The following is a 12,642-nucleotide window of genomic DNA, read 5'->3' as shown; positions in this document are numbered from 1 at the left end:
CCCAGGCAGGTCTCGAACCTGTGGGCTTAGGCAATTCACTCACCTCAGCCTCCCAAAGGCGCGGGATTACAGGCTGAGCCACAGAGCTTGGCTCCAGCTCATTTTTTATATTGAGGTGGAGTGACTTTTTTCCCTCCAAACACAGGTCTGATCATATTACTCCCACTTGCGTGAACCTGTAATGTCTTTCCACTGTTCTTATGCTAATGGTCCAATCCTGGCCATCAAAGCCTGGTATAGACTGCTTCCTCTAACCATTTCACTACTCCCTTTTACTCCTTGACTTTCAGTGACATAACCAAAAGACAGCTTTAGGTTCCTCCAACATCCTATGTACCAAAGGACTTTTGTACATTTCATTTTCTCTATCGAGAACATTCTTTATTCCTATCTTCTTTACTCAGAAAGTTTTGATTCTTAAATGTTCTTTTTTTTTGTTTTGGAAATTCTAGATAGTCTCTGTCTTTCACAGAATGGTTTCCCATCTTTCAGAGCACTCATCTCTATTTGTAATCATATATCCATGAAAAATACTATTTAAGAAATATCTGTCTCCCCCCATAGGTGGTATGCTTTTGTTTAATAGTATAGTACTTGGACCATGGAAAGAATGTAATACATACTTTTATATGAACAAATGAATATATGTGCTTGGAAATCTTTGTCTTTATTCCCGATTGTCCAGAGTTGAAATGAATGCATCAGCAGGTACACAGCTATTCTAATGACCTTCAATACAAAAGCAGATGTATTAATAGATAACAAAATGTTCTCCTCAAAGAACCTATTAATGAATCAAAGATAATCTGGGAAAGTTTTAGTTGGTAGTTTCAGTGATTCCCCCCCCCCTAGTTTTAGCACTTTTATCTGTGACTTAAATCCTTCTCTTTTTTTTTTTTGAGTTGGAGTCTTACTCTGTTGCCTGTGCTACAGTGCAGTGGCACACTCACAGCCACTGCAGCCTTGACTTACTGGGCTCAGGCGATCCTTCTGCCTCAACCTTGTAAGTAGCTGGGACATGCCACCACACCCAGATAATTTTTTTTAAATTTATTGTAGAGGCGAGGTCTTGATATGTTGTCCAGTCTGATCTCGAACCCTGGACTCAAGCAATCCTCTCACCTCAGCCTCCCAAAGTGCTGGAATTACAGGCATGAGTCACTGCACCCAGCTTTAAATCTCTGCATAGAGAGCAAACTTGCGAAACCTGTACACGACATACAGCACTGAAGGATACCTGACACCTGATTTATAGTTGCAGGATGCAAAAATATCTTTTCAGTATGTAATTATGACTCAACAAGCAAAGGTGAAACCCAGTAGGACAAATGTTAGGATCCTACCCTTTGATTTAGAAATTCTGTAGCATGGGTACTGAGTGGAAGTGTGGTTTAAGGAACCCCGTGACTGCCTCTCGTTCAACTCCAAGCTTCCTTCTATTGGCATATGTGTCCCCCGCCTTCCTTGCAATTACTTCCAGACACACAGCCTACTTTCTGTTTGTTTGTCTCATAGCTGACTCTTCCTTAGGTTGCTCATCCTTCCTTAACCTGGCTTAGGTCATGATCACGCTAGCTGCCTCCTCATTGACACTATTCTGAAGAAGGGTACTATTACTCTTTGAATTTTTGTACCTATAACATAAGTGCTTTAACAGAATGTGTATTCCCCCCTTGTTAGGTGAAGTGAATGTTCACACGTGCTCCTGGATGAGACTTGGAGTTGAATATTTTTGAATCTTCTATATCCTTATCTGTCTTCTTCTGCTAGCTCTATCAGTTTCATAGGAGAAGGGTGTTCAGCATCTGGCACCGGGGTGTGGAACTTACTCTTGAAATTCTGTCAAGCGCAGCTTTATTTTTGTTCTGTGTTGTTAGGTGTTGGTTCAGGACTATTATAAACTTCCTGGTGACTCTCTTTGACTTTAATAATGTCTTGCCCTTTAAAAATTTTGTTTTGCTGATGTTAATATTGTTTGTGACGGTTAATTCTGTGTGTCAACTCGGAGGGTTTTTTTTTAGAAGAGATTAACATCTACTTTGGTGAACTGTGGGTAAAGCAGATTGCCCTCCATAATGTGGATGACCCTTGTCCAATCAGTTGAAGGTGTGAATTGAACAAAAAGACTGGCTTCCTAGAGCAAGAGGGAATGTTTCCACAGACTGCCCGTGGACTGCATCTGCATCATTGGCTGTCATGGCTTTTGACTGGAATTGCACCAGTGGGGTTCCTGGGTCTTGAACTTCCTGGTCTACATTGCAGATTTTGGGCTTGCCAGCTTCCATAATCATGTAAGTCAATTCCTTATGATAAATCCTTTACACACACACACACACACACACACACACACACACACGCACGCACGCACATGCACATGCACATGCTCAAACATGCAATCTGTTGGTTCCATTAGAAAAAGCAAATAGGTGTTTTGTTTTACCTTTTCATATGTCAGGAAAAATTTAAAATGATATATTGCAATTCAGGAGACTTTGAATCAGTGGTAAGAAGCCTTCCTCACTGGAGTTACAGTAAGGTTTATAAAGCACAAAGGAGGAGTACTTTGACCTTTTTTGTGATTGGCTGTTATACATTAACTTTTTAAGGGCAGCCAGCTATTTAAGCTGATTTGTCTGTAGCTGATTGGCTTAATTTCACTGAATCATACTGACATGCACTTAAAGCTTATGTTTTGTGTTTATGATTAGAAATAATGTTTCAGGCAAATAAGGATAACTTAGGTTTTGGTTCATGGTTACGGACAGTTGAACTTGGTTATAGTTAAACTGTGGCCTCCATTTTTATTTTTCTTTAACATATACAATCTAAGACCTCTGTATTTTAACTATTGAGTTTACTGTTTATTTTTTCTGTGACTATAAATGTATTTAGACTTTCCCACCAACCCGTTTTGTCTTTATGATTATTTTTCTTTGCTTCCCCCAATTCCTTCCTGACTTTTGTTGAATTGATTGTTTCCTTCTTTTTTTCAAATGGCAAAACTTAAGCTTGGCACCTTCAATAAAACCAATTTCCAGGAGGGAAAAAGAAACAGATATAGAAAAAAGAAAGTTGAAACTGTCTGGGTCACAGAATAACCTGGGCTATTATAGATAAATGTATGCTTTTAATAGTGAGATTTAGCCAGGCTCGGTGACTCAGCCTATAATCCCGCACCTTTGGGAGGCTGAGGTGAGTGGATTGCCTGAGCCTGCAGGTTGGAGACCTGCCTGGGCAACTTGGTGAGACCTCATCTCTACAATAAATCAAAAATTAGCCAGGCGTGGTAGCGCGCGTCTGTAGTTCTAGCTACTTGGAAGGCTGAGATGGAAGGATCACCGGAGCCCAGCAGGTCGAGGCTGCGGAGGCCGGGAGCGGCCACTGCACTCCAGTCTGGGTGACAGAGTGAGACTCTAACTCAAAAAAAAAAAAAAAAAAAGTGAGATTTATGATACAAAGTGACCTTTTAAAGTTTCTATTGTATATTCTTGGTGCTTATGTCCATGGAACAACTGAGAAAATCTTCCACTATTAAGTTAATCATTTCTATAAGGAGCTATTTGGTTTTTTTGGTGTTCTCCTGAGCAGCTTCCTTTTTAGTTTAGTATGTGTAATATGGAGGCTACAAAGCACACATGACTATTTAATTTGATTTAATTAATACATTAATTATACTTAAATACAAATTTAAAACTCAGTGTACCAGACACATTTCAAGCACCCAGTAGCCTCATTTGGTTAGTGCCTACTATTTGGGACCTTGCAGACTATGAAGATTTCTATATGTTTTTTTGAGTTGGAGTCTCACTCTGTCGCCCAGACTGGAGTGCATTGGCCGCTTCTGGTCACCGCAGCTTCGACCTGCTGGGCTTCGGCGATCCTTCCGCCTCAGCCTTCCAAGCAACTGGAACTACAGGTGCACTACCACGCCTGGCTGATTTTTTGATTTATTGTAGAGATGAGGTCTCGCCTGCCCAGGCGGGTCTCGAACCCATGGGCTCAGGCAATTCACTCACCTCAGCCTCCCAAAGGCGCAGGATTACAGGTTGAGCCACCACGCCTGGCAAGATTTCTATGTGTAAACCATTCTATTGGACAGGATGTGATAAGCCTACCAAACGAGAAGGTATATATACCTTGGAACAGAGCTATTTGGGAGACCGCATTGTATTGCAGAATTTGGAGCTGATGGTCTATAGCAGTGTTCTGTGATGTTCTTCCAGTGTCTTCTGCTCTGAAGTGAAAGTGACCAGCATGAGGAACAATGCCCACCATGAAGGGTATTGAGGGCTCCTGCCCTTGTACATAAACACCAGGCTTGGTGTTCACAGATATTGGAGGTGGTTTTGTAGTGCAACAGCCTTGGGAGCATAGGTGATAACAGAGGATGAGAAGCTCATTCCTGTAGAGCAGTAGGAATTCTGATTTTGAGAATGGTATGAGGAGGTCAAGCAAGGCTGGTGCATGTGCAGTTGAAGCCAGGTTGCAAAGAGTTGTGCATGGCCTAGATTGGCCCACAACATTTGGCATTCTTTTGAAGCTTTGACTTCTCCCACTTTGTCGCCAGACTGGTTTAGGTCTCATCCGAACCAACTGGTTAGGTGAAAATTATCGCTGTCTGCCCTGAGCCTCGGGCACCACTGGCACAAATGGTCACTAGCTTCAAGTTTGAAATGATTTAGGATGACATTGGCAGGGAACACCCATGCCAACCACCATCTGCCCCTTTATATCCTGGATGGGCAGGTGAGACTCTCTTTTTCTGGGCAGGCCACATACATCATCAAATACGTGTTGTGCCTGTTCATTATAGCTTTGCCTCTTAGAGAAAGGAGAAGCTGAAAAAGACAAGCCTTTTGTTTCTTTCTTATTCCTGCATCATCTTGGCATTGGTAATAAATCTAAGAAGAAAAATTTCTTCCTTAGCTTTAATAGTTAGTAGTGTTAGTCAGGCTTATATTTACTACTGATTGGATTAATTCTTTCAAGTTCCAACTTCTGTTGTTTCAAGTATTCAACCTCTATGCAGAACTTACAAATATGATTTTAACTCAGTGATTTTCTTTTCATTCATTTCTTCTATACTTTGTAGGTACCCAAGATTTTTCTAACTCACAAAAGTCAAATTCTTTGGATTTCCCACGGGGATCTGTCATCACATGAACACTTTGACATTGTACTAAATAAATGAAAATTTTCTCTCAGACTGTCATCATTCATTTCTTCCTCAGAGCTTCAACTATGTGCCGGGTACCCCGCTTAGTACAGGGATACAACAAGGCACAAGATAGAGCAGTGTTCCTGCCCTCATGAAGCCGCCCAGCAGGAGAGACAACTGAGCTATTGTTAAGTCCCTTGCAATGAGGGAAAAAGCATATTTTGCTTTTGCATTTGTTTGATTTTATTACTCTTCCCACTTGACCTACGAAGATATGATACTTGAATAATTCATGTATTTGGAGACAAATGTACCAACACAGGCCTAGAAAGGTGGTGGAGGATTTATTTTAAGAGCGATTGTGCAAATCTCTCATCTGCTTATAGGAGAGGAACAGAACTGAAAGCAAGCCGCTCCCGTACAACTTTGGGAGGTAGGAGAAGCGAGGCGTGAGTACACCCAGCAAGCCTCTAGATATCTGGGAGTACCGCCGCCAGGCTGCAAACTCAGCCCTGAGGGCGTGGCCAGGGCGCCGGACCCCCCCCGTGGGCGTGGCCAGGGCGCAGGGCCCATGGTGTACCCAGCACGGCTCCGCCCAGGCTGCGAGGTTCCGCCCGCTCGAAACTACAGTTCCCACAAGGCCGTGCGAGTCCGGGAGGGAAGCGGCGGCGGCGGCGGCGGCGGCAGGAAAGGCGCGAGCGGAGGCAGCCCCGGTGTCCCCTGGGTGGTCTGTCAGCTCCAGCCCGCCTCCCCCGGACGCAGGACGCGACCCCTGGCAGCCCACGCAGCCCGGGGCGCTGGCCGGGACGAGCCCGCGTCTCCGCCCGCGGCACGGGCCCGGGGCGAGATGTAGGGCACTGGACCCGGAGGCCGCCGGGGCGGCGGGGGCGTCGCGGAGGGCGCGCCGAGGATGGAGAGAGCCATGGAGCAGCTCAACCGCCTGACGCGCTCGCTGCGCCGCGCTCGCACCGTGGAGTTGCCCGAGGGTGAGCGGGGCCGCGGGGCCGGGGCGGCCGGGGAGGGCCGGGGGGCGAGGACCGGGGCCGCGTCCAGGTCCGGCGGAAAGACTCGCCGAAAGCAGAGAAGACGCCCGCTTGTGACTTTCCCGACCCGGCCTCCCCCGGCCCGCCGCTCCCACCCGGGCCGGCGGGAGTTTGCGGGAGAAGCCGGACCGAGGCCTCTCCCGACGGCCGGCCGGGGGTCTTGGCTAAGGAACGGGAATGCCAGCCGGATGGCCGAGACCCGGATCCAGAACACATGACAGCTGTGGGCCATTTTATTGTCGCCGCTTGCTGAACTTAGATGCTCCAGGGATCCAAAGATAGTATGGACTTAAAGCTGCAGAGGGGGGCTTGCGGGCTGCTGGGGCTGCTTTTTAAAAAAATGAATGTAGATTAAAAAAAATAAATAAATGCACTGCTGTGTCTTGACAACAGGCAAAAGGTTGCCAAACATCAGCTACTCTTAGAGTTCTGTGTGTGTCAACATATATTCACTTTTTAAACACTGGCGTGCCTGCCTTGGGGTTTATTCATCAGGTTTGTACTGAGTGGGCTAGGTGGGACCTTGCCCGCAGCTACCAAGAAGAGTAAGGCGCGGTCCCTGAAGTTTAGGACTTTTAGTTCAGTGCCAGGCTTGCTTCAGGATAGGTAAGACTCCATCATTAACTAGGCGAGAAAGTAAGTCGTTTTGTTTGCAGCCTCATGAGTTCAGACGTTTTAGTGGTGATGGGAGAGGGCAGTGCTGCCCCTAACAGACTTTTGGCTCCTTCTGCCCAAGTGAGACAAGGGTGGGAGGGGCGTGTGGGGTGGATTGCTTTTTCTTAATTGTAGTAGTTTTTATCTTATTTCATTTTTCCCCCCAAAACTTGATTTGACTTGCTGCTGGGTAGGTTGCTTTGTAGGTATGGAAGGAGGCCTTGGGAGAGAGTCGTGAAAGAAACGACTGGAGATGATTTTCTTGTAAAACTTTTCAGTCGTCTCTACTTAGTATTAAAAATAGAGGAAGATTTGTGTTGACTGTTTATCAAAATAATTTTGTATTTGGTACTTTGCTAGTATGCATGAACTGACTTAAAATAATCCTGATTTTAGCAACCAGATTCCAGCTTCAACTTTTTCCTTATTTTCTTTTTCACATACACCTTTGAATCCGTTTTTTTAAGTTTGGCTTTTATTTTCCATAGTCAAATTATCGGTACACATTGATAACGGAGACCACATGTACGGTTTAATTGACATTGTAAGTTGTATTGCCTAGTTTAAATTCCAGTATTTTTTACGTAAATGTGATTTAGAAAACTTTGATAATATTACTTGGTTTTAAGAATAATATATTTTCACTGTAGAAAATTTGGAAAATAAAGAAAAATAGAAAAAGAAATTTGTTATTCTACCATCAGTAATAAACAATATTAACATTTTCTTTATTTCATTGTTATTTCTTTCTCTCTCTAACAAATTAAGATCATACTGCTTGTAGCCATTTTTTTCTTTTTAGAAAACATCCCAGACTTTTTTTATATGCTTAAATAGGCTTAATGACTTTGCAGGATTTCATAGAATGCATGCAACACATGTTGAATCTAATTTTTCTTTTAACTGATTTTATGGGGAATAGCTTTTGTACCTTCGACTTAGACTCCCTCTCTAAATATTTCCTTAGGGTTAATTCTTAGAAGAAGAGGAATAGGGTCTAACTATATTTGAATTTTTAAAACTCTAAGTATCAGTTTCTCAACTTCTTGGAAAGTTCCACCAGTTCAAGAGTGCTTGGAAACTAGAATATTACAAGTAAAAAGAAAAATTTTCCATATTGCTAGGTAAAAATGGCATCTTGTCTACGTTTGTTTTTCTTTGATTATAATGAATTTGTTCATTTTGTTTCTTGAATTTATCTTTGTCCCTAAGTTCTGATGAATCTTTTCGAATTCTCTGAGCTTGGCTCTTTCAAGTATATCATATATAATACATTCTAATTATAAACTCCACATTGTTGTGCTTCCATTTTAAGGGCTGGACATAAACTCTGAGATCTCTCTAAATTTAGAAAATAATTAAATTTTTTTTGCCTTATTAGAATTCAACAGTCAGGTAGCATCTAATGACAACAAATTATTAAGGATTTTAGTCAGCTTTCACTCTAAAATTAACTTCGTTGCATAGGATGAAACTCTGATGTTTTATTTACTGATTTGGATACTGGGGAACTCATTTATGTTTCCTTGGAATGATGAAACTCTGAGTATTACCACCAAGCAATGGAGTGCAATGTGTTGAGACATCCTAGGTAGGACTATTTTTGTGAGAGAAAAAAAGGTGAAGGGAAAGAAGTTACTTGAGAGACATGGATTCTTAGTGGACTTCAAAAGGTTGATGTGTATGTGGTTAGCATAGGTGGAGCAAATTGTAAACAAGGTTTACAGTAAATTGTGTTTACTTAATAAAATATTAGAATTTGAGCCCATTTAACCTATATGGTGATTAGGATAATTATCATTTTTTAATCACTCTTATCTGATGGTGTGAGGAGAAATTATATGTACTGTAAAGAATCTGAGCTCTCATTCTTTGTTTTCCTTGTAATAGTTGGGTTGTGAAACTGTAGTAACAGAAATGTTCAACATATGTAATAAAGCAAAAGGTTAAATTTTTCCTATCTCTCTGAAGACCTTACCTATATACCTAATTTTCAGGATGTCTTCAAGAGTGTGGAGACGAAAGCATCTGGCAACACATTATATTCTATCTTTTCTTAGTATGGCATTTCCTGGATAGTCTCTTTTTAGCACCATAGTTGTGGCCATACTTATTTCTTTATACTTATCTTTTAATGTATGTGCCCTATGTTTTTAAAAGGCTGGATGCGACTTAAATAAGATCTACATCTAAGTTTTATCTAATTAAAAACTTTGTAAATAAAGCCAATGTGAGCCTTGCTGTACTCACTAATTTTCACTTAAAATTATATACTATCTTGATTTGTAAGTTTAAGTTCATAAGTAAAGGCATTTCCTGTTTATGATTTTTTTTATTATAGCGTGACTTAATTGAAATTGTCATGGTTGAGAAGTTCAGATTCTTGCTGGCGCATGTTGTCATGCCAAGGAAACCTTAGTTTTTTTTGTTTTTAGAAAGCAGGATTTATTGAGGACAGAAAGGTTCCCAAAGTGGGAGGAAATCCAAGGGGGTTGCCCAAGAAGCCTTAGTTTAGTACTCTCAACTCCTGGTAGTTACTTATTGGTAGTTACTGAGAATAGTTTATTGGAATGGTTTATTGCAATCAGCATTTTAAAAAAGAAATATAGGGGCAACTCATTGGGTCCCTTCCCACTGTGGGAACTTTTCTGTCCTCTTAATAAATCCTACTTTCTCACTTAAAAAAAAAAAAGAAACATAAAAGGATAAAACAAATTAGAGTGTATTGTACATATTAAGACTATTATTGTATTGTGGATTCAGTATTATGATATACGGTATATACTGTAAGATATATTACTGTGAGGCTCTGGAATCAGCCACTTATTTCACGTTACAACAGCTTGTTACTTAACTTAGTGCTTCAGCTTTCTCATTTGTAAAATGGAGAGAATAGTACCTACTTCACAAGGTGGTTGGGAGGATAAAAGAGAAGACGTACGTAAGGTGTTTATAACAATGCCTTCAAAGATAATGGTTTTTAAAAATTTACATTTAATTTTTAAATTTTTTTGTAGAGACTCGTTTTGTTATGTTACCCTGGCTAGTCTCGAACTCAAGCGATCCTCCTACTCAGCCTCCTAAAATGTTGCAATTACTGGCATGAGTCACTGAGATAATGGTTTTAAATGTTGATTATTAATAGGATTTGTTAGTGTTTTATTTTTATATTAACCACATTACAGACCTTATTAAAACTTCACAAGCTTTCCCTTAATGTTCTTTTTCTATTTTAGGATCCATTCAGGACTCCACGTTGCACTTAGTTATGTTTCTTTAGTCTCCCCCAAAGTATGATAGCACTTCAGTCTTTCTTTATGTTTAATAAAGAAACTTTTACAGAGGACTGGGCAGGTATTTTGTAGAATTCCCCTAAATGTAGGTTAGCTTGATATTCTCTCATGATTACATCAAAGTTAGGCATTTTTGGCAAGAACAGCATTCCCCCTTTTCCTCAGTTTTGCTTTCTGAGTTTTCAGTTTCCCAAAGGCACAGTATAGTAAGATATTTAGAGAGAAAGAGAGAGCACCTATGCACATACACATAACTTTTTTTTTTTTTTTTGAGTTGGAGTTTCATGCTTTTGCCCAGACTGGAGTGCAGTAGCCACTCCCGGCCACCGCAGCCTCGACCTGCTGGGCTCCGGCGATCCTTCCGTCTCAGCCTTCCAAGTTGCTGGAACTACAGGCGCACGCTACCACGCCCAGCTAATTTTTGATTTATTGTAGAGATGAGGTCTCGCAAAGTTGCCCGGGCAGGTCTCGAACCCCTGGACTCACGCAATCCACTCACCTCAGCCTCCCAAAGCATGGGATTACAGACTGAGCCACCAAGCCCGGCTTACATAACTTTTTGAATAGTATATTGTAATAACCATCGTATTTTATTATTAGTTATTGTTGTTAATCTCTTACTGTGCCTAATTTTAAATTAAACTCTATCATATACATATATATGTATGTATATATATATGTGTATATATATATATATGTTGGAAAATGCATGGTATATATGGGGTTCAGTATTATCCATGGTTTTGGCATCCAGTAGTGATCTAGGAATATATTCCCTGCTGATAAAGAGGACTACTGTATTGCAAAATGATATACCTTTCTCAGTGGATCATATCAGGAACTATATAATATTAGCATATATTATTTCCAGTGATGTTATCCTTTATCACTTGATTAAAGTAGTGTCTGCTGGGTTCTTCACTGTAAGTTTACTATTTTTCCTTTGTAATTAGTCAGCATTTTGGGAGATATTTGATACTATACAAATACCCTGTTTCTCCTAAAACTTTGACCTGTTAACTTATCATTACTATTAACTTTTAAAGGGCTACATGGATGTTGTCAGGGTTACTTCTCTATAAATAATTTTTTAAATGCCTCTAAATTGAATTGAGAAGTGATCACTAGTAATATACAAAAATCAATTAAAAATACTAGCTGAAATGTGCATGAGTATAATAAGACATCAATAGATATTACTCTAACCTCTTCTTTTGGGTCATGTTTTTGTGAACTTATTCTATAAAAGATATTCTTCTAGTCTGTTTTCTGCTGCTATAACAGAATATCACAGACTGGGTAATTAATGAGGAAAAGAAGTTTATTTCTCACAGTTCTGAAGCTTGGGAAGTCTAAGAGCATGGCCTCAGCATCTGGTGAAAGTCAGCCCATGGTGGAAGGCAAATGGTGAGCGAGCAAGAGAGTCAGGGCACTCTAACCCCCTCCTGCATGGACAGCTTTAGTCCGTTAATGAGGGAGGATTCCTCGTGTCTCAGTGGCTTCCCAAAAACCTCACCTCTTGACACTGCCACAATGGCAACTACCTTTCTAACATATGAACTTTTGGAGGACACATTCAGACCATAGCAGATATGAATAAAAATGTGAGTAGTGTAAAGTGATAAGACTTCAGTGCTATTTAATAAAAGCTTCCAAAATAATTTCTTTTGTAGTAATATTGGCAAGAAACAAGTACTATGTATATTTATGTTTTAAAATTATTTTAGCAAATATACCCTTAATGTTCATATATAAGGGGGACCCAGAAAACCCTGAATTTCTTTATAAAAAATTGTATATTCTTACATGTTTAAACTTCAGTCACCTTCAGTCACCTACTCTCCGTTGGATATAATACATGTATCATGCTGCTTTTTCCATTGCCCAAAACAGTTTTTGAACTTCTCAGTTTTGATGCCTTTTAGTACTTCTGTTGTTTTTTGTTTCATCTCTTCCACATTGGCAAAATATTTCTCTTTGAGGACTTTTTTCACCCAAGGAAACAAAAAAAAAGTGGCTTGGGGCGAAATGGGGTGAATAGGGAGGGTGGGACATGGAGGGGCCATGCCATTTTTGGTCAAAAACTGCTGAACACTTAGTGTTGTGTGGGCTGGTATGTTCATAGATCACCTATCATGAAATGGGCAAATACATTGAAAGAATCTCTAAAAAAAAATTGACTGAAGGCAAACGTAGCCTCTCCCAAGCCAGCTTCACTGAGCCTAGTGGGGGAAACCTGTTTTATAAGGGGCCTGCCCTTCAAAAAATAATTCCAGTTTTTTTTGGGTCCTCCCTCATACTTAAAATTCCCCCAAACTATGTGTATGTATGATAAAATATGATGTCTATAAACATCTTTAGAAATCAAAGAAATTTCAGTTGTTAAAGCTACAGAAGATATTCCGTCTTTAATTTTCCTTTTCTGTTTAGCAGCTGAGCTCTTTTGTGATGATGTAGAAGGGGCTAACAGTGGTGAGAGATTCTGCAGAACTGC

General features: G+C 40.6%; 1 protein-coding gene across 2 annotated transcripts in view; it reads left to right on the top strand.

Moving 5' to 3' along the window:
• Positions 1 to 5,795: 5,795 nt before the first annotated feature.
• Positions 5,796 to 12,642, top strand: part of HACE1 (HECT domain and ankyrin repeat containing E3 ubiquitin protein ligase 1) — a 100,506-nt gene continuing 93,659 nt past the window's right edge. For both annotated transcript variants that reach the window (XM_008067055.2, XM_021717090.1), the window contains exon 1: positions 5,796 to 6,144. In XM_008067055.2, the coding sequence (XP_008065246.1) occupies positions 6,069 to 6,144 (76 nt within the window). In that variant the 5' untranslated portion in view covers positions 5,796 to 6,068. The remainder of the gene's footprint in view (positions 6,145 to 12,642) is intronic.

Source organism: Carlito syrichta, unplaced genomic scaffold (assembly GCF_000164805.1).
Source record: "Carlito syrichta isolate Samal-C Ts95f unplaced genomic scaffold, Tarsius_syrichta-2.0.1 Scaffold309276, whole genome shotgun sequence".
In the NCBI taxonomy this organism is placed as follows: Eukaryota; Metazoa; Chordata; class Mammalia; order Primates; family Tarsiidae; genus Carlito; species Carlito syrichta.
Note: the sequence above shows the minus strand (reverse complement) of the source record. Positions and strands in the feature narration are given on the sequence as shown.